At 48.5% G+C, this 22,581-nt stretch overlaps 1 protein-coding gene across 6 annotated transcripts in view; it reads left to right on the top strand.

Annotated features, from left to right (window-relative positions):
• Window positions 1-22,581, top strand: part of LOC119174040 (intermembrane lipid transfer protein VPS13A) — a 1,344,268-nt gene that overhangs the window by 583,824 nt on the left and 737,863 nt on the right. For all 6 annotated transcript variants that reach the window (XM_075894208.1, XM_075894209.1, XM_075894213.1 and 3 more), the window contains one exon: window positions 16,704-16,814. In XM_075894208.1, the coding sequence (XP_075750323.1) occupies window positions 16,704-16,814 (111 nt within the window). The remainder of the gene's footprint in view (window positions 1-16,703; window positions 16,815-22,581) is intronic.

A 22,581-nucleotide genomic window follows, 5' to 3' on the forward strand; every position in this document is an offset into this window, starting at 1 on the left:
TCTGCCGTTCTCATGTCCTGACATGACTCCCCTCCTCCACTGTTTGCCGCCCTGGGAGAGCGGAGTGACGTTTTCCCCTCGCGCCCGGTAGCGGATGTCGACTCTGGCGCCGCCCGCGGAGTCTCCCGAGAGGTCTTGCGCGCGTGCATCTGGAGTGGGTCAGGTACTCTCCGAGACATCTGACGGTGAGCCACGCAATCTTTTCCGTCCGTCGACTCCCATCACTCGGGGCTCTTCAGACTTCGCTGACAGTGCCTCACGCCCGAGGTGAACGCTCACCTTTTGTTGCCCCTTTGCGTACGCTCAGCCGAAGGGTGGTACGGTGTCCTAGTGTGTGGCCAAGCTACGCCGACTCGTCTCCCTCCGAAGCCAACGCGAGCGCCTTTGCCCTCGCTCGAGCAAATGGGTACTTGGTCCCGGTGTCTCCGTGAATCACCTTTATCACGGAGACGTGCTCATGGCACCCTATGTAGTACTTTTACGCCCGTGGCATGGATAAGTCCATTTGCTTTCCGGCCGCGCCTTTGCACGGGGCTGTACTGCGTTACATGTTACCACAGACAATAAAGTGTTGGGACCTTGAGCAGTATCGTATTATCGTCACGGCGACGGTTAACGCGTGCCCTGCGGCTCACTAGGACCAGACCCACGCTAGTGGCCATACTCCTTCGGAATATGTGTACACTACACTGGCGCCCAACGCGGTATCAAAAGCTCTAAGCTTTTGACTGCTCTTACAAGTCAGTTCGCCTGTGAGATTCGGGCTCATCGCAACAAGGCTGCTTCGCGGTACTTTTGTCCGCTGTCCCTGTTAGCGAATGCCACAATGCACAAGGAGGCAATGGCCTCTATTGACAGGAAACCTTCGGCATCCGTCAATGTCGGCACCCTCTATTGCAGTGACGACACGAGGCGCCTAGCCGCTCCCTTAGGAGATGGCGCGTCATTTCGGAATGGGCCTCTTGCCCTACCCGAACGGTACGCACAAGTGCCTCTGACTGCTGATGCACCCTTCGGCATGTATGACAGTTCGTCAGCACAGCGCTCACAGTCAGTTCCCTGTGGGAACTGACTGTGGGGCGCAGGCTTTGACTCTCGCCGACTTTTGCCCGCCATCAGCCGTGCAACCGACATTTCGAACGCACGCTGAACAGGCGCCTGAATTGTCGATGGTAGCCGCATTAAGTGTGCATCTTGTTTGACAAGCTAATCCCACAAGGAGCCTGTTTTGCTCCGGGAGTGGCGGGCAGGGCGGTGGTCCGCTTGAAACCGCCCTACTGATCGAGCTGGGTGACTGCTCACCTTCGCTTGACCACGCTGCTAACGCACCAACGGCTTTCTATGAAGCTGTCGCAACGACGAAGACGTTGCTGCAGAACACCGTGCACTTGATCGAAGCACTCTCGGGAGCTGTGCAAACGCTTTCAACCGGTCTGAAAAGCGGTCACCCTGTTGTTATGTTGCCCTTGCCAACCTAGAGCGGATACGGTGATCAGCTCACCGCCCGAGATTACCTCGACTCTCTGTCACGTTATCAGAGAGCAATGGGTTCGGATGATCAGGTGGTGCTCGAACGTGTTGTTCCAACTGCGCTGACTGACATGACGGCGAGATGGTATTGGCTTACAAGTTACCGTGCAGCAACCCTCGAGGAGTTTCGTGCAAGCTTTTTGCGCGAATTCCTACCCACTGACTACGAAAGTAGGATGCGGTGAGAGCCCGAGCTCCGTACACAAGCTCCTGACGAGTCTTCACAGGAGTATGTACGTGCGATAGATGAACTTATTTCTATCGCTGAGCCCCGAACCTCGATCAAGGAGCGTGTCGAACGGGTGATACGGCAGGCACATCTGACCTTTTCGGCATGCCTGCACGGCGGCCGCTCGCGTGACTCGGAGGAGTTGGCCGCCAAAGCAAAGCGCATTCAAGGCGGCATTCTCGCCGTGCATAGCTATCGCCCGCCACCGCCCACCAGCGATGCCTTTGAGCCGTGCTGCGATTGGAGAGGGGTCTTGACCCTTTCCCAATGGCTACAGCCTCTCGGCGCCACCTTTGCGGCTGCAACCGGCTTTGCGTGGGAGTTGAGCGATAGGGCTCTTGATCCCTATACGCATGAAAGGGGGGCAGCCTGCGCTGCACCACCTGAAACCTCCACACAAGAACACTTTCCGACCCAACGTAATGTGGGAGCTGAGGCTCACAGAAACGTATCCTGCGATAACGTAGCGACCCGACGACGACAGCTAGAGACTGCTCTGTCTGTGAAAACAGACCGTGATGGAGTTCGCAGTTACTGCTGCTGTGAACGAAGGCATATAGCAAGGGAATGCACCGGATCCAGGCCTCCTGCGAGGCAGAAAAACGGGTTTCCGGGTCGTTCGTGAATGCACGAGAGACTCAACCTTTGTTTGTTTTTTCTGCGTTCAGGGCAAGCACTTTTCTTGCTGATACATGCGTGCCGTTCATTCTGGTCACCATTGCCGACCTTGAATTTTTGGCTTTGCTGGACACGGGCTAGCGCCTCTTCGTTCGGTGAACAGGTGTTGTCCCACTTGCAGAAGCACTCAGTGCGCTTGCGAAACAGCCAAACGACATTCACCTTTGTGAAAGGCGTGGCCCATTCGGTAGGCACTGCAAGGTTGACTGTCAGATGGGGAGATCAGATGAGTTGCTGCCGTCTTGTTCATCTTCCAGGGCTCAATTTTCTAGTGATTCTCGGTAGGGACTTTCTCCTTAAAACCGGTGTCATTGTGGACAATGCGAATGGCGGCTATCGTGATGGCCCATTTTGCCAACTAAAGCCGTTCATCAGCCCGTTCATCAGCTTACCATTGCCTTTGTTGCAGAAGCATCGAAAATGTGCCCTGCGCAGAGTTAGGGGCCAAGCTCTGGCTCAACGCGTTTTCTCTCACACAGTTTCCCTCTGAAACGAGAGGCGTGGCACGAACCATCTCGGGCGCCAACTCCAGGGTCGTACCCTGGCGTTCCGCGCTCGTCGGCTCGAAATCCTGTGTGGATTGACTGACACGACACGAAGAGGCACTACATCTTTTGGTCGCCTGTTCGACTCAGTTGGATGATGCACAGAAGGCTTGTCTGTCGACACTGTTACGTCATTATGACGAGCTCTTCATCGATCAACCGGGCTGCACCAATTTAGTGACCCATGTGATCGAAAATGGTGATGCCCCAGGCAACACAAAGCCATCCTTTGGAATACCCTAGGATGCGCAGCTTAGGATTTGTGGGGACTTCTAAGGATGTCCTAAATATTTCCTGGAAACCTCCTTGAAGGCTCCAAAATGAGACAAAAAATGAGATCCTCAGGACATCCTGTACTTAGGACATCTTGTGATCATAATGGGCTTATATTTAGATGTTCCACATTCCACTGTATCCAGAAATTACCAGTACATGCAGCATTTGAAGAACGCATGTTGGTTAGTAGAAAGAACTGTCTTTTTGAAAGTCTCGCACTTCTTCACATGTTTTTAATACCCCTCAATTTACTCTTCCATCGATGCAAAGCACTCCTGCTTTTCTACGTGACTGTAGGCACATAACATATTCAGTGGTTCTGTTGCCTTCCTCTTTGCTCGGTATTTTCCAAGGCTAGGAAACACTGCTCCATTATGTGTTTTCACCTGCTTATTTAATAGTAGTTGTAGTAATAGACTTTTATTCAGCCAAATTTACAGGCTGAGCATTTCGATCGCCTGTGCGATCAGTCGACGCTGTTCTTCTTCCCCTTCGGCGCCGATCCAGTCGAGCCAGGAGGTGATGGAAAGGGATGGGGGAGGGTAATAGCTGGATTGCTGAGCAGTTGGGCAGTAAAACAGGCAGTGTGACAGGTCAGCGTTTGGGGAGGGACAATTAGGACAGCAGGGGTTAGACCTATATTTATAAAGGAAAAGGCGAGAGGGGGTTATCAAGCAGTTCATTTGGATGTGCCGTAGAGTTCGAGCCTCGAGCGCCGTGAGTGATGGATGAGGGGGAGGGTAAAGACGCTTGTCGAGCCGGAGCTGGAGATATACCTCCTTGATAGTGTGACGCAAGGAGATCTGCCCATCGTTATTCGCGGAGCTCTCACTGTCTTCCGAAGGTGTGGGCCAGGGAATGAACGGTGCCCGGTGCAATATATCGCGGGCAAGCTGATGAGCTAGCTCATTGCCGTTAATACCCGAATGCCCAGGAACCCAGCGGAGGAAGACAGTGGAGGGTTGAAGAGCAGAGGCCGCTCGCTCGACCTCCTGTTGAAGAGCAGGGGGCAACGTGTTGTTCTGTATGTGACGGATGGCGGCGTGAGAGTCGCAGTAAATGGTGTACTCGGGGAGAGAAGGGAGGGAGGAAAATGACTGCATGGCGTGGACCATGGAAAGGACCTCGAGCGAAAGTACATTTGGCGGGTGTAAGTATGGCCCGCTGGTGTGCGTGTCAGGTGCCGAAAGGTGTGGATGGTAGATAACGTAGCCACACGAGCCCCGAGGAGCCATGTATGAGGCATCTGTGTAGGCAACTCCCTGTGTAGAGAGAGGAGGAGAATGATGCTGTGCTGCCGCATGACGCCGGCCGGCGTGAAGAACGGGAGACATATTGGATGGGAGGGGAAGGATGCGAAGGTTAGAAGCAGCGGTGCTAGCGGCAGAAGGCAAGGTGGGAACGGAAACGGGAATGTGAGGGATACCAGCTTGGGCTAATAGCCATTGGCCTTGACGAGTGAGAGAAAGACGGGCAATCTGAGAGTCGTGGTGCAGAGAAATAAGAGAACGTAATGGATGGAAGAGGCCTGTGGCAAAGAGCTTAGTGGTAGAGGTAGTGAGAGGGAGGTTTAGAGCTGCCTTGTAGAGGCCTAATAGAGCTCTTTCGAGTGTGTTGAGTTGCGTTTCGGTGAAATGAACGTAGGGTACAAAGTACAAGAACTTATTAAGGGCAAGCGCATGTGCAACCTGGCACGCATGAGCCTCGTGGAGCCCCGACTGCCGAGTGACAAAGCGTCGCAGGAGGTGGGTCACCGAATGGCAAGTCCTCACAGCGTGATGTAGGGCCTGCGCGTTCTTTGTCGCGTGCAAAGGGAAGCCAAGAGCTTTGCATTGCTGAACAGTGGGGATGAGCGAGCTAGAAAGATGTAGGGAGATGAGGGTATTGTGGGAGCGCTGGTACGCAGACCTGTTTAGCAAAAGTAGTTCACATTTCTCCGGTGCAGGAGACAGGCCAGCAGTAGCGAGAAAGGAAGCGATAAGGTCCAGGCCACGTTGCAAAGTATCCTGCACGTGGCCGGGACATCCAGACGTACACCAGAGAGTGATGTCGTCTGCATAAAAAATATGGTGGAGGTCAGGTATTTGGGACAGTTGGGAGGCAAGGGGGGCCATAGTCATATTAAATAGAGTAGGAGATAGTACGGCACCTTGAGGAGTGCCGCGAGTGAGGGAGTGTGGGTTAGACAAATGAGTATCGACTCTGAAGCGAGCAACTCGATTGGAAAGAAATGATCGGATGTAAGAATACATGCGGGAGCCACATGACAGGGAGGAGAGCTGAGCGAGTATGTGGTCATGACTCACGCCATCGAATGCCTTCCGTACATCAACGGTTACAAGCGCATGGATCTGACTACGAGAAGGTGAAAGAAAAGTATGCTGAAGAACAAGGAACATGTCCTGCGCACAAACGTGGCGTCGGAAGCCAATAAGAGAAGGAGGGAAAAACTCTTTCGCCTCAATAAAATCAGACAGCCGAGTCAAGGCCATTCGTTCAAGAGTCTTGCCAACGCATGACGTCAAAGAGATAGGGCGAAGGTTAGAGAGAGATGTAGGTTTGCCGGGCTTCGAAATCATGCAAATTAGAGATGATGTCCAAGAGCTTGGAAGACAGCCGCTGTTCCATGCTTCGTTGAATGTGTGTAAGAGAAATTTCTTCGCGTTGTCGGGGAGATTACGTAATGTAGTGTATGTTATCTCATCCGCACCGGGTGCCGAGCGGGTAGATTGAGTGGCTAAGGCAGCTTCCAGCTCCCTGAGCGTGAATGGGCGGTCCAGGTCTGGGTTAGCTTCGCCACAGTAATCTGGGTAGGAAGGTGTGAGGGGGGGTGGGAGATACAGAGATTTTAAATTTTCAAACACATCAGATGGAGTCCCTTGAGCGAGAACTTTAGCTAAGGTGGGAGCAACGGCAGGCTTGGTACCTAAGAGAGACCTAAATAGAGACCATGTAGAGCGCGAGTGCAGTGCGGAGTCAAGGCCGTCACACAGCGTGTTCCAACGAGAGTGCTCGAGAGAAGTGCCGTAAGCGATAATTTCAGCCCGCAGAGCATCAATTCGGAAGGAAAGTTGGAAGTTGTGTGGCTGCGAGCGGAGAGCGCGTTTCAAACGTTTATGACGTCACCATAATCGGAGAAAGTGAGGATCAGGGTCAGGAATGGGGAGTTGAAAACGAGCGCGGCGACTACAGGATGTCATTGCTGCGGATATCCGCGACGTCCAGTCGTCGTAAGTTTTAAATGAGTGAAACAAAAGGTTATTACGGAATGCTTCCCAGTCAGTGTGAGCGACTCGTTGTTTCCGCCTATTGTGGGAAAGAGGGGTGGTGATGTGTATGAGAAAGTGATCACTGAAAAAATTTTCAGCAGAGACCTGCCAGTGAAAAGGAAGGGAACTCCGAGAGAACGTGAGATCGGGTGTAGTGGAACGCTGTGAAACAGTGCCCGCTCGAGTAGGGGTGTCAGGAGTATTAAGAAGGGTGAGATGGCGTTCCTGGGCGAGGCAGTGTAGAAGGCGACCTGGTTTGAGTGTTTGGGGGTAACCCCAGAGCCTATGAGGAGCATTAAAGTCACCCCCAAGGAGGATATGGGTGGTCGATGGAAGGGAGTGCAGGAATTTGCCAAGAGCACTAAACAAAGAGGACGTGACAGGGGGTTATAAAATGACATCAGAGCGAGAGAAATACGGGTAGATGGTTGGTAATAGACCACACCAACTAAATGTTTCAGGAGGGGGGAGGGTACGTCTAGTGGTTCAACAAGAACGTCATTGCGTACATAAATGGACGCAAGTGGCTTTCCCGTCGTAGCGTGATATGCACGGTAGCCTGGGACGGCAAGGGCTGCCCGAGTCTCCTGTATAAGGAGAAAATGGGGTAATGTTTGGCGGGTGAGAAGATATTGGTGGAGAGGGGTCCTATTATGACGAAAGTTGCGGCAGTTCTACTGCAAAATATCGAGGTCCTTTTCACGTGCCATCTAGGTCTTTGGAGTAGAGGAAGCGCCTACGCGTGCGCGTTCCTTCTTTTTTGCCGGGGGAAGTGACTCCTGCAGGGAGTTAAGCATATAGGTGAAAGATTCCAGTTGCTTAGATTGGGTTTCGAGGGTCGTAAGAATCCGGACAATTGAATTTTCCAGCTGGACCAAACGAGTGTGATGCGCAGTGGTGGTGGTTTCGACCATGTCGGCCAATTTGGTTACATGGGAGCTGGAGGTCGGGGCGGTGAGTGTGGTGAGTTGCTTATTTAGCTCCGTGAGTTGAGAGGTAAGAGAGGATGTGGTAGTTGCGAGTGTCTGTGTCAGTGCAAGTATTTTCTGTTGTAGCTCATCTGAGACGCGTTGTTGCTCGCGCTGGTTGCGCTCCAACATAGCCAGTCGCAGATCGAAGGAGCGGCTCTCGTTACTTGAAGATGGTGAAGGTGTGTTTGATGAAGAAGTGCATATGGGAGGTGTTCCCTTAACCTTAGCGGCGTATGAGCCCGGGGGGGATGTTGCGGGAGGTGATAGGAGCTCATGCGCTGAAGAGGAGGGCGGCGAAGGCTGAGTGGCTCGGCGCATGGCTGTGCGACGGAGAAAAGCTGCTTTGGCGCAGTCGCGTTGCTTAGCTAGAAGGTAGGGGCAGGTGGAGTCGAGAGATGAGTGGGTGTTGACTTGGCAATGGATGCACCAGGGTTGGGCGCAAACGTGAGCATCGGGATCTGCCGGTAGAGGAGACGCACAGTGGCGTCACTTGGCCGGAACGCTGTGTTGGGGGCATTGATGAGCACGGTGCCCTATAGCAAGGCACCGAGTGCAAGTAGGGGGCTTGGGTTTATGTGGACGGCATCGGAAAGAGACGCGTTTGAAGTACACAAAGCGAGGGATGATGGTTCCAGCAAATGTTATGAGGACGGATTCAGTGGAGCCCATCATACGTGCAGCGAGTATATCTGAAGTAAAGGATTCGAGGTCATGCAAGAGCTGAGATGTTGTGAAGTGACCACCGACGTTGTGTATGACGCTGAGACATGATATTGGAGGACTGAGGGCATAGGGCTTAATGGTGATCGGCTTACCATTAAGTTCCAGACTTGTGAGAGAGAGTAGGAGGTGGGCAGTGAGAGGTGAGTGCGTTTTCAGAAACACAAGGCTCTGAGCAGGTTTGGCTTGAAGGGTGACCTCCGCACTGGTCTTGGGAGAGAGATTTGCGGCGGCTGTGATGGTAGAAAGCAGGTCATAGAGAGGCAGTTTCGGCGTGAGTGTTCCGGGTGGAAGTTGGATTCCGACGGTAATGAGCTCGGAGCGGGGGCGGGCGGTCGAGGCAGGTTTTCGATTGGCACTAACGGTGTTCCAGCTGCCTTCAGGGGATGACGTATTGTCTTCGTTGACTTGCGATGCCGTGAAGTCCATTTCCGTCGATAAGTCGTCAGCTGAAGTGATGGAAGGCAAAACTTCGGCGATGGAAGGAACGACGCTCGTCGAAACGCGCTTGTCGACAGACTCGGAATTTCCAATGGGTAGGCCAGACGCAGATAAGGTGGGGAGAGCAGCAGGCGTGGTTGATTGCAATGCCAACGCTGCATTACGGCTCTCGGGCTCCGGCGTTTGCGTGGCTATCAAGCTGAGAGTAGCAGAGACGCCACCAGCGTTGGACGTTGCTGGACCGTGCGCGCTGTTGAGGAACGCTGCCTGTTGCTGTATTGTTGTCGGCGCGGGGCTGGTGACATTGCCAGATGGTGACAGCGGAGGCACTGCTGTATCAGGCGTACGACCGGAGGAGGCTGGGCTTACCGACAGGGCGTAAGTTGTCGTTGGTGTCGAGTGCTGGGCGGGACTCTGCATCGTGGAGGTGCAGGCGCGGCGCGTTAGGGTTAGCGCGGCGCCACGCCGCTTCGTACTTTTGAAGGGGCCTGGGGGGCCAGCCTGGGGTCGGACCGGGGCCCGGATGTTGTCGGCGTGTCCCGGAAGTCTTCCAGAAGGAATAGTGAGCTTGTCCAGACACGGGCGGGGCCCGGTAACGGGCCAAGAACACGTGAAAGTGGAGCACTGTATGCGGCCAGCCAAACAAAACGGTGCCACCTGGCGGTCTCCTTATTTAATATGTGTATATTTATGAAGGGTTGCGCAAGTTCTATATATATGTATAGGTGTGTTAAAAAATGATCGCTACAAATGTACACTAATTCATGAAGCAACGTGCGTATATATGTGAGAATATCAGTAAGTAGATTAATTGAAACTGTGTGGGATGATATATACCATGTCCATTAAACATCCCATAAGAGGACATCAATGGGTGGATGCATGCGCGAGATCAAGCTACGCCGACCTGTCTCCCTTCGAAGCCAATGCGAGCGCTTTTGCCCTTGCTTGAGCAACCGGGCCTTAGTCCTGGTGTCTCCGTGAATCACCTTTACCCCAGAGGCATGCTCGTGACACCCTGTGCAGTACTTTTACGCCCGTGGCGTGGATAAGCCCATTTGCTTTCCTGCCCCGCCTTTGCAACGGGCTGTACTGCATTTGGTGTTGCCACAGACAATAAAGTGTTACTATCTTGAGCAGTATCCTAGGACCGGACCCACGCTAGTGGTCGTACTCCTTCGTGATACGTGTACACTACAATTTTTTCTCTTATATATTACTGAGGATCTCAGCTGGCAGACTTAATGCCATTAGGTTGTATACAAGGGACTATTGGTCAGCTGCCAACTGGTAATAAGTTTATGTGCTATGTGGCGCCACACAGGCTCATAAAGAGTGTGCCATACTCGCCGCCATGGCTACTGGTGGCATTGACTGACACTCTCAAGTTTAAATTTACATATACAGTCGAGCCCGCTTATAACGAACCTGAGCGTGATGCGGCATCCATTCGCGGTATCCCGAAGTTTGTAGTAAGTGAAACACAGCTTTTAAAAAAAGTTGCGAGTGAAAACAGAAAGTTTTTTTGTCCCCAAAAGTCCGTGATGCACGTGTTTCGGAGAGAAGAAACGATAAGGGCGGTCTCGAGGTCATTTAAAACGGCAGGCGGCTCGTTCGCCGAGGCCCATAGCATAAGCTGCATGAGGCGCTGGCTCCAAAGCTTCGTCGTTCTCGCAGTCTGATTCCTCCAAATCGCTCTCGCCTTGTATTTCATTCACAATGCCCTAATCCGTGCATGGTTCGCAGTGTCCGCATCATCATCAGCCGTAATTAAATCATCGCAACAGATGTTCCACCCTCTCTCCCAGGTCGGAGTCGACGACGCGCTGCCACAAATCGCCGTCGCAGTGGTCCTATTCGCAAGCTTTAGGCTCGGCATCGGGCTCGACGATTGAGGAAGTCGGCTTCGTCAAAATAGTTTCGCGCACATGTAGCCCTCACCGCCACCCACGAAATATTCACCATCTCCACAGCTGAATACCGGGACACCCGAAGCGGCAAGTTGGCTGCCAGGTGGTCAACAGCTATGAGCAAGCGCTCCGCAATGCGACACCTAACAGGTGGATTACGCTCAAGCCAAGCGGTCACACTTCCGAGGTTTTTTGAGCGGCACAAAAAAGCATGCTAGTCCTCCCGTCAGTCATCATGACCACACACGCACACCAAGAGCGATCAAGACGCGCACACGCGTGGAACAGCTCTGGGCGCGTTTCCAGTCGGAAAACGAAACTGATCCGAGCCAGTCGCGAAGTGGTGGAGATGGGTGAAGGGGTTGTGATCAAGAGAGGAGAGCAGACTTGCTAGAGAAGGGCAAGGAGTTGCGATAAAGCACGGGGGAATGAAAGATTCCTTCCTCCGTGTGATAAAGAGAGAGGAGGATGCGGCGGGAGGGCGACCTTGAAACCCAAAGCACATGGGAAGGAGGCAGGTTTGGTAGCTTGCTTGATAGGTCCTTGAAACTCGCACATTGAAAAACTTAGAAAGAGTGCCAGCGCGCGCAGAAGTCAAAGCATGGCCGCCTCGTTTGGTGCACACGGCAGCATTTAAAGAATCAGCGGCCGTGATCAAGAAATCGTTTTGTTGCGCCGGCGGGTTTGCGTGGCCTCACGGACTTCGATATTTCGCGATTCGTTTCGCGCAAATTAACAGCCGTTTTCACGCTTTCGCACGTGCGTGGAAGGCATACTGAGCCGAGTGCGAAGTGAGCGAGAACAAGTCCTAAACACGAAACAAATCGCAAATTATCAGAGTCGGTGGGGTAGCGTACACACGTGCACTAGACGCAGACTATCGAATACAGTCGGTGGCCAACGATGTTGGCAAATGATCTGGTCACTCCAGGCGGGGGACGCCAACAACAGTACTAGCAATCGAAATCAGGGTACGTGGCCGACCAGTCTTCGAAAGATCGTGGGCAGTGTGAAAACACGGGTCTCGTCTGGTGATGCGGGGTGGTCAGAGTAGCTGGGGGACAAAGGACGGAGGGGTGCGTAACAAAAAATGGTCGGGGAGAGCAGCAACTAGAGGGGCGCGGAGGCAGAATCGGCGTTTAACAATAAGAATGTATGGGCACCTCGCCGATGCCTGATTGGTGGTCGAAATTGGTTTCCCGGGAAGTCGGCAGACTGCTGACTCCGTTCGCTGTAACCAATCAGCGTTGCTCGGAGATGTTTGTTGTAAGTGCGTATTTGTGTTATTGAACTAATGTATATTTTCAGGATCACGTGGATATTGTTCGTTTTAAGCGAAAGTTCGTCTTAAATGGGGCCATTATATGTGGGCTCGACTGTATACCCAATAAAGTGGCTGGGGAAACAGCTGCCGTGGTAGCTCAGTGGTATTTCATCGAAAGCGTTATTCGAAGGTCGCAGGTTCGGTTCCTTGCCACGGCAAGTTATCTTTTCACCCACTTTTCTTTCTTCATAGTTACATTACTGTTCGGTCTAATTACTTCCCCTATACTTTCCTTGGCATCTTTTTCTGTAAGATCTCATTATATATGTCTGTGTGTATATAGCTGGTGCATACTCAAGAAAAACCTTTAATGTGAACGTACCCACACAGCCTGCTCGTAGGCCCGTCTTTTTTCTGCGAGAGCTTTTTTTCTGCAAATGAATAGTCAAAAGAAATGAAGTCCAAGCGGGCTTTCAAAAACAATCGAACCTTTATTATCAACATATATCAAGGCTAAGACACACATAACTCAAAGTTTGCAGCCGAAGTTGTGAAAGTGTTTCATAGTCTGATGGCGATGTTATTCTAATAACCGCAATACTTACATACCGGCAAGCACAGGAGAAAAACTAATGGGTGTAGCACATGCTTTTAAAGACGGTGAACAGGCACTGACCGCGTGCTCATCCTGAATCTAATAATAGCAAGGAATATGCAAGGAAATCAAGAGCTGAAATAGTCCTCGTATTAGCAGGGCCTATACAAATGATGGACAGCAATAGTTAACGCATGATAAGAACTTATAAATGTCCAATATAAGATATAAAGAACAGATATTTAACACGTGACCTTATCTGTGCCATGCAAGTGAGCATAGTTGCTGCCTCTTGCCGTGGTGATCTCTGCAGAAAACAGTGGTGAGCTCGTGCCACGTTTTGGTGTTTCTTGTAGAAAACTAATTCTATGTAACTTCACATGTTGCTGTTTATGTTCACACAAGCGCACTTAAAAAAAAATCTGCCTTCTGCCGCTCGGAGACCTGCTAAGCGTACATATGTGCGACGCGACGTGAACACCCTCTTTTCCCATACTCCTTCCCTCAGTGCGCACCGCTGGTGAAGCATGTTTCGGGACAATAGGCATAATGACGCGTGTTTTTTCCCAACACATCCAGAGGGACAAGGCTAGTATCACGTGTACGTTCAAGGAAGCAGAGCAACTGCGGTGCACTGCTTGTTGAGAAGTGTCAAGGCTGGCACATGAAAGTTTGCCAACATGATGACTGCTATGACATGCTCGATCTCCATTTTCTTCAGTTCACATGCAATAATAATAACACTAAATACATTCTTTCTTATGACATACAATTCACATATTAAATCAACCAAAATGTTTTGCCTCAAGAAGCAAAAGTATTTGGCATCCTGGGATCAAATGCTCTTATATAGACAGCCAGTCAACGTTCAAAACTTGATGCCCGTTCGGACATCCAGTTCGTACGTCCAGAAAACAGCTACACAAGACATGAATTTTCACAGTACGCTCACTGGATATCTGTGTTGGATATCCATATGCCCGGACATTTGTATTCAGAAAGGACAGCCAGCAGATATTCATGGTTAAATGGGTGACTGTGTTTTAATTATTTATCAAACAAAACATTACAAAATTAGGGTAGAAATATGTGGTAATGTTGTAAGCACAAACATAGGTAAAACAGTTGCATATGTTTTACATAACCAGTTGTTTACGCTTGCACAATGATGCCAACAGGGACATGGGTATTAGCAACCTCAGAAGCAGTAAACTGATATATAGAGCTTGTACTCGCGAAGATGGTAGCCCTAGACCCTGCTGCATAAACCAGCTTGAGTGAATAGCAATTAACTACGAATTATGTTGACTCAACATGACACCTGTTATTGTCGAAGTATATACATGAAGCTTTTAAAAAAATTAGGGAACCCTAAAGCTTCATCTTCATGAGTTGAGCACGGTAGCAGTATCCTGCTCGTAGTGCGTACTTCAAACACTTAGTGCATGAAACCTTTCTGAACTTGCTATGCACCTACAACGTGGCATTAAGGGAATAGGCGCAGTACCATGTGCGTCTTTTGTAGTGGGTGATCGGCTTTAAACCACGAAGCGATTATGATAATTGCATGTTTTGATACCCACTGGCAATGGGTGCTTGTATCATGCATTAGTACTCTGATATTTCATGTTGAATTGTGAAGCATGTATGCAGAACACGTGTGTTTGTAAAGCGTGCAAGCTACTTTCACTGCACTTCCAAGCAGAGGAAGTTCTTTTCTCTGTATTTTCAAGCAGACATGTGGTGGTGTAGTAGAACATCTGCTTGCCATGCAAACGGCCCGGTTTCAATCCCAACTTGGACTCAGACGACCCTGGTTCTGTCCCAAGCTGACACAGAATTTTTTTTATCATTTACATTATTTGCATAATTCTTGATTTATCAGTCACGCATAAGATGATTATTTTTCGCTCACAACCAAGGACGCCGACACCGCTGCTAATGCCTGCATTTCTGAGAAATGAGCTTTTTAACACTATTGCATTGAAATTATAGAGGCAGCACTGCAAACACTAATGACTTTTTGCCAACATGACACTTCCATAAGGTCTTTTTTCTAAAGCTATCTTGAAACCTGGTGTGCCTCTGTGGTAGAATACCTAATTGGCACGCGGAATGCTTCGGTTCAATTCCTGCTAGCACCCTGATTTTTTTTGGCATTCGTCTGGCCAATGCTGCCGATGTCAGTTTTCCTTAACACTCTCGTATTTGAATTAGCCAATGTTCTTTTTTGCTTTTTCTAGGTAGATATAAACTATCAATCTTCTGCGGCACATACCCCCATACCTGTGGCACATACCAGCCCGTGGTATGTGGGTATGTGGCCCGTGGTACGTGGGAAAAGGTTTGATGATGTACATTACAGGATTGTCACAGTATTCATGTCATGACTTGTGAGTCATGTTGGTTTAACCATCTTACTCTCATACTAACTTTGGTTTACCCTAAGTTGAGGGGGTGATCATGGGAACACCAAGATGTAGGCAAATAGATAGACAGATATATGCGTAGATAGATGCTCTCCAAGTGCCTGCAGTATGCCAAAAAATGCTTCAAATAGGTACTACCAATGTCTGTTCTCAATGTTCTTGGGCAGATACAAACTGTCAATCGCCTGTGGTGCATACCTATCATACTGCGTACCGTGGTATACGTGAATATGCAACACATGTCTAGCAGCAAGGGTTTGACGACCTGCACATTGGCACCGCCACATTATTCACGACATGACCAGTGAGTTATATTCCTCAATCCATCTTGCCCTCCCAAACTAATTTTGGTTTACCCCAAGTAAAAGGGGTGATCACAAAAGCGCCCAGATGTAAAAAGATAGACAGACAGACAGACAAACAAAAATAAATAAATAAATTCTAAAAGTGCCTGCAGTATGCAAGTAAATGCTTCACATTACTGTCGTTGCGTATGATGTCAAACTCTTTCCTCCAGACACGTGTGGCACTTATCTATATACAACTAGCCGCGGCATGTAGGTATGTGCCACAGGTGTTTGACATCTCATATCTACAGAGGAATGGCGAAAACAGATTGGTAATTTAAATGCACAAGTGTTACGAAAAACCGACATAGGCAGCATTCACTCTATGAATGCAAAGAATAAATTTTATGGTCTCGACAGAAATTGCACACAAGCATTCTGCGTGGCTTTCAAGTATTTTGCCACCGAGCCATATCAGGCCTTAGAACTGCTTTGGATAAAGGCCCTATGCAGATGTAATGTTAATAAAACGTCACTTGTGATTAAAGTGCTGCCCATATAATTTTATAAATATTACATATGTGCTCAAGTGATACAGGCATCACATTGGGTTAGCATCAATTTTAGTTAAGCTCCATTCACTGAAGTTGGCTTATGCAACACTATCCAGGGTCGCCATCCTCCCACGCACAAGAACTTATACCTCACTGCTTATTCTTTAGTGAAATGAGCAAAACTTGATATATGATTTTAGAGCACTTTTTCGTGAAGAGTTTTCCTTGAGGACCTTTGTAGTCTCTTTGAGCAGTTTACAGCACTATAGACAAGCATTGTTTCAAAATAAAGAAAAAAGTGTCGGCCCACTAACAGCAACTGATTAGTCGCACGCTTGTATCTGGGACAAAAACGGTGACTTGCAAAGGCTGCACCAGTGGATGCTTTAAGCACCATCCAGTACATTTGTCAGAGGCGAGATGGTGAGTACACTGTGCCAGACTGTGTAGCTACAGGAGATGTATAGCAACTATAGCCCAGTGAGATGCATCTGACTGCAACTATGAGTTGCCAGCAGCAGCCATCAGCAGAGCAACGTTACGCAGAAAGGAAACGACACAACATTTAAGCGAGATGGCGTAATGTACTGGGCAAGGCATGGCACTGTCTTTTCTTTTGGAATGAGGTGAGTTGAGGAGAAATGTATCAGGCAAATATAGTTATTGCTATATCTCCGGTCCTACTTACCCTTTCAAAAAAATAATTTGGCTGTGTTTTTCTGGGATGCATCAGAATCATTCCAAGGTGCTTTTAAATGCAAGCGGGAGGGGTGACTTAAAACACATTTATTGTGCCACAATTTTGCCGTCTATCAGAACAGCTTTATTGCAATAGCGAATATATGAATTCTCAAGCTTACTTTCAAATAACTTGAATATAAAGTTGCAGCATTCTTTTTTGATAGTCACTTTCACAATCTCGTGTTGTGCAGAAAATGAATTTTCAACGCTTTTTGAATGTATGAAAACAAAGGTGTGCCACGTTTTTTTTACTTCTTTCTTTAGGATGTCAAGGAAAAAAAGTTCGTGCTTCCACGCAACCTTCCTGTGTCTGAGGAAGCTTTTACCATTGTCAACTTGTTGGGCCCAGAGACCCTGCTCTCAGTGCTAGTCAAAGTAAGCAGATATCTGTTTTGGGCCATTTTTGCTTGCTGGTCATTCTGCTCTGCCTTGAAATTTGCCAGGCAACATTCATGTGCACCTTAGAGTGTAGTAGAAACAGGGATGATTGGTACTCCATTCTTAAGGGGAAAAGCCTTCTTTTTTTTGCGCACAAAAGGTTTCAGGAAAAATTGAGATAGGACAGAGCATAATCCTATCTCAGTTTGCACTTTGTCCTATGCACATTTTTCGTGAAAAGTTTTGCACTAAAAAAAAGAGCCTCCTTTCAAGAAAGTTTGTGTGTGTGCACTGTTTTACGTATAGACACGAAGGAAGAATATAAATGAAAAAGTTTACACTAGCTGTGTATAGCGTAGGAAACAACAAAGCTGGCCGATTATAAGGGTCTAAAGGAACACTTAGAACAAACAATTTTTCTTTACTCATTTTTTTATGGCGCAACAGAAAGCTTACCCTTCGTAGTGTTAGTAGCTGCAGCAGCTAATCCGAGAAACATATAGTTATTTCACAAGCAGTACTTTCCTATCTAAAAGGCAGTAGACACAGTAGTACCTTTCCTCTAGCAATGCTGAGAATCGATGGCAATGCTGCCATCCCTTCTTACGATTTGTGGAAGCTGTCATTGTTCTGCTTTCTCTGAAGTTTCATTAACTATGCTTGTTAACTCTGCTTGTTGGTGAATCATTTGAACAGCATTTTTGTAGCACAGTACCCACAGACATAGGAAGGCACAAACGTCCTTGTGTTTTTCTATGCTACAAAAAAGCTGTTCAAGGTATCTGGAGAGGAAGCTTGAGTAAAGTAACAAAGCCATCACATTGATTCTGAGGTTGCATCTAAATTGGCATTAAAACCTTGGCAGCGGCCCAGTAGCACTAAGTCAGTGTTATCGTGTTTATTGATTAACAATTAAACTACTGCACTCATTCAAAAATATTTATGAGGGTGGAAAAATAAGAAATGAACCCTGTGGAAAGCCCAGGGTAGAAAGAAGTAACATTATGTAGTGTATGACAATACTGCTATGCGGCTGTACTATCACGGCCACCTGGATCAGGCGCACACGGCGGTGTTTCTCCGGCCGTTCCATTTGGTGCGCGCCCCATTGAAAAAAATGTAATTGGAGAATTTCCGCCACATGCCACGTTGCGCCGCTCTTCTCCTACTTCTCTGCAGACGACGCCTAGGGCATTGTAGACATGCTTGGAGAAATGCACAATGGACGTCGTTCATGTGGTGACTGAGATAAAGGAACGCTAATATGCATTCCTAATTGGGCTTGACACCGTTAGTGTTGTTCTCTGTAGCACGCTATGGTCGAGACAGAGCCAAGCGGCGTGAGGTGACTGCGTGTGGCGCAGCTTGTTCGCAAATTTTGCCTCCATGACACATGTATTAAGCTGACTGACTACGTGATTTGCCGTGCTTTTCATTCTTTGTTTTAGCAATCGTTTTGCCCACTGCTTCTTGAATCGGTGTGTGTCAGTTTAGGCGGCTTTGTTCGGCAAGGAATGCATTTTGTCATTGTTGACCCTGCATATATAGCTATGTTACGCAGTCTAGCTCTGTCGTCACAGCATCACATTGCTGGAAAACTAAAACATAGTGCTGGTAATGCTACAGTCGTTTTCACCTGCACGATGATCGCCGAAATTTGGTTGTGGACACGCCACTTAGCATTTTTAAGTTCCCACGATACGAGAGTGTTGCAAATGCGACTTTCTTATCTAAGCGCAGGCCGAATGTATGCGACTATGAACGTGAAAATGATGGGCGATGCTAGTCGTTTGCAAATTATAGGGTGCCAGGGATCGGTCACCCTATTACCAAAGTACTTTCTTTCGCTTAGGTGAATCTTGTCATCGTAAAGCGCGACATTATTAAAGAGCTTGCTTCGCAGGAATAATCTCGTCGGTGTCTGTGTGTGAGTGGAAAAGCTGCGTTGGCCGTGAGCAAAAATTCAAGATAGATGCAATGAAGACGATGTTCGCACATCGGCCTTTTTTACGGTAAAGTGTAGGTCTCCGCCGATAAGTGAGAGCTTCGTGCTAGCGATTGAGGAGGCGATTGTGTGCGTGTTCTCCCATGCATGAGTGTGTATGTATATGTGCGTGTGTGTGCATGTGCTTTTGTTTGGGTTCTAGTGCGTGCACCGTATGTGTTTTTCCGTGCGTGAGTGTGTGTGAATGTGTATGTGAGAGTGCCTGCTTGTCTGCCCGTGTGGGCGCACTTGTGTGTGCAGTTGAGTGCGCACGTGTGTGTGTTCTTTTGAGTGTGAATGCGTGTGGATGTGTGTGTTTGCGAGTGTCCATGCATGCGCACGCGCATTCTTCACTCTATTGCGTGCGCTTGTGTGTGTGGGCGAGTGCACGTGCTCACTCGTGTGTTTTTTTGTGCGTGCAAATGTGTGTCTGTGTGCGCTCTTTCGTGAGTAAGAGAGAATAAAATGAGAGAAAGGCAGGGAGGATAACCAGGAATTGAAGCATCCAGTTTGTTACCCTGCACTAAAAAAAGGGAAGATGGGGAAGAAAGATGGGAAAGAAAGCGAAGAGCGAAATAGATGCACGAAAATAAAAAAAAAAAATATGTGAGCTGGGGTGCTATAGCCTATACAATAGGCCACTACCATGCAAAAAGTTCAGTAAGGCCTTCACCGATTTTCTGTGTGGAGATAGATTATGTCGCCTTTTAAGCACTGATTGTTCTGACAAAGGTCTGTCGGCAAGGCGAGCTAGCGCAGCAGCTTGCTGTCGTCTTTGAACGCTATAACGAGGGCAGTGACAGAGAACGTGCTCGATCGTTTTATCGCTGCCACAATGACCGCAAGCAGCACTGTCTTCCATGCCGATTCCGAAGTTTAAAACTTTGGTGAGAGCGACACCAAGCCACAGTCAGCAAAGCACCGTTGTCTCAAGTCGAGAGAGTCCACACAGAGGCAGCAGTCAACGAGACGTGCCCAGCCTATGCAGTCACGTGTGCCTAAGCACTCAGCGTTGCACAGGGATTTTACTTCTTCATTAGCGATTTTTTGGATTTTCATTGCAGCATCAGTCTTTGAAAATGGTGTTGATTCTTCTTCACCATCTTCGTGTGTTGATCAAGCAGCTGCATCGGAATGTTCGTTGCCCAATATGCCACAGTGACTTGGAATCCACTGAAACCTGATTTCGTGTTTTTCGTCGAAGAGGTGGTGAAGTAGCTCTCTAATTTCCAGCGCTAGTTGTTCATGAGGTCCCTGTCGTAACGCGAATACCAAGCACTGTAGTGCTGCCTTAGAGTCCATGAACACGCTCCGTTTCTTGGCTTCTTGGTGTTTAATGACTTTAACTGCGCTACGTAGAGCAGCATGTTCTGCAGGTGTCGATGACGTCTGGTTGGATAACTGAACCTTCGTCTTTGTCGCTGTTGCAGGAAAGATCATCGACCATGCAGATGCATTCAGTTTAGTTAAAGCGTCAGTATATAGATGGGTATGCTCACTGTACTTCTCATACAACAAGAGAAGAGGAAGCTGTTTTACCACTGGAGGCAAAGGCCGGGCTTTTGACCGTATGCATGGAACCGTGAGTTCAACATGTGGATGAGTCATACAACATAGGGGAGTTGCAATTCTGGATGGAGTTGTATATTTCGTGAATATTCATGTGAGATATGACAAAGCTGTCTGGCGAAATGAGGCACCAGGTTGGTCTTGTCACAGTGAGGCTAGATGATGGGCAGGGGCGCGAGTAAGATGCCTCATGTGTGCTCTGAGCACTTCCATTACAATATGCAACTTGAGCGGGTAGTAATTTGTGATTGCGATTGTCTCAACTGTTGATGAACATCGTGGTAGCCCCAGATAAACTTGCAGAGCCATAGCCTAGATGCTTTCGAGTGTGAATGCTGGTTCTGCAGGTATTCGTCACAGGCAAGCTGTATCACAGTTAGCCGAGAAAAAGCGTCTTGTACAATTGCATCATTGCATGTAATGCTGTCCCTCAGAGTTTTCCTTCAAGATACTTGTAAGTTAGAAAAGTCTGTCAGCCTCTTCGTCAAGTGGGCAACATGCGGGCCCCAGCAGAGGCCTATATCAATGAATACAACAAGAAATCTGTGCGTCTTGACGTATGGTATGACTTGGTCGTTAATAGATATAGCATATGGTCTCATTAGCTTTCAACTGAAAGCAATCAATGTGCATTCCACTGGCGAGATTTTCAGACCCTGTACATTGAGGTACACTGATACCAACGTTGCAACTTTCTGAACCCTTGCACGTACCTGAGGTCTTGTCACACCAGATGCACAGACGCAGATGTCATCAGGGTACATGGATAGCCTGACCACACTTGGTAGTCGTTCTACAATATTAATGAGAACAACGTTGAAGAGGGTTGGACTCAAGACGCCATCTTGCGGAACTCCACGATGCGTGGGGTGTTAGGAGGTTAGACCACCTACTGTGTGTGTTCACAAATAAGGTCCGCCCTTGTAAATAATTGCGTGTCCAACAATACAGTTGTCCACCTAAGCCCACTGACTCAATGGCTTCGAGGATGGCATCATGAAGAACATTGTCGTATGCTCCTTTTACACCAAAGAACATGTCAACCAATAATAATTCAAATGCCTTTTCATGTTGGACATACGTGACGAAATCTATAACATTGTCTATGGAACATCGGTGATGGCTAAAACCTGCCTTCTCCGTGTACCTCAAACGCTAAGCGTCGTCTGTGTCTGTATGCAAATTAACACTGGTTGCGCTCAGCCATAACTTTCCACAAAGTTACGAGACGCGTGCCAAACTGGACTGCTTTGCATAGGAGCACACTTGCAGAAAGCTCTACTCCCGTAGCTATCCCTTCGTTGCCGAAAAATGTTGTCTCCAAGTAAAGCAAGTAAGCTTGCGCATTGAAGGCCTCAGCACCTCAAGGTATTTCTGCCAACAACCACGATGCAGCTCAGCTATCCTTCAGATTGTGTCCCTCTTCTGGAAGCGGTGAACAAAAATTTCTTTAATCAATCGGGTGAGTTCACTCTCCTGTGTACTTTCTACTCATGTTCTGCACAAGAGGGCACCACAATTTTCTCGAAAACTAGCTCACGAATGTGTTCCCTTCGATCACTATCATCACGACAGCAGCTGGGGCACGAAGGAAGAGAAAAACTCTTCTATTTGTTTTATTTGAGGCGGTTGGGGGGCGAGGAAAGATCAGGTGTACAGCTAACCAGTGGTCTGCGGTTTCTATAAAGCGACATCTTCAAGCAACGCAAACCATCTTGCATAGACAGCAAAAGAAAGGAGGGGTAGTAGGCGCATTCTGCCATGCGGCGAACGAAGCAGTCACGCCTTTTTCTGCAATTATGCCTTCTCCGTCTCATAGAGACAACCGGAGGAACACCGGCGCAAGTGCCCGAGCCAGGTGGTTGATGTACTATCCATGTAGTGTTGAACAGTACCACCATATGGCAGCACAGCATTAACTCATCTATATAAAGGCTGTCAACAAAACATGACGTCACTTGTCCGCCCAAAGACTCGGCTGTCATGTCACTCACTCACCTGATGCACTCGAAATGGGGTCAGAAATAGGTGGCATAGAGTTTCCTAAAAATTAACTAGGGGGGACTCTGGTGCTGTGATCGTTCAGCGACCATGGTAATGGTGGGTAGTACACAGATTTGCCTAGTCTTCGTACTTTTCGGGGGCAAATCGTACTTGTGGCTTCATTTATTGCTGGTTTCGGTTTTGTTTTGAAGGAAAGAGCGAACGTTT

Source organism: Rhipicephalus microplus, chromosome 5 (assembly GCF_043290135.1).
Source record: "Rhipicephalus microplus isolate Deutch F79 chromosome 5, USDA_Rmic, whole genome shotgun sequence".
NCBI classification, from domain to species: domain Eukaryota; kingdom Metazoa; phylum Arthropoda; class Arachnida; order Ixodida; family Ixodidae; genus Rhipicephalus; species Rhipicephalus microplus.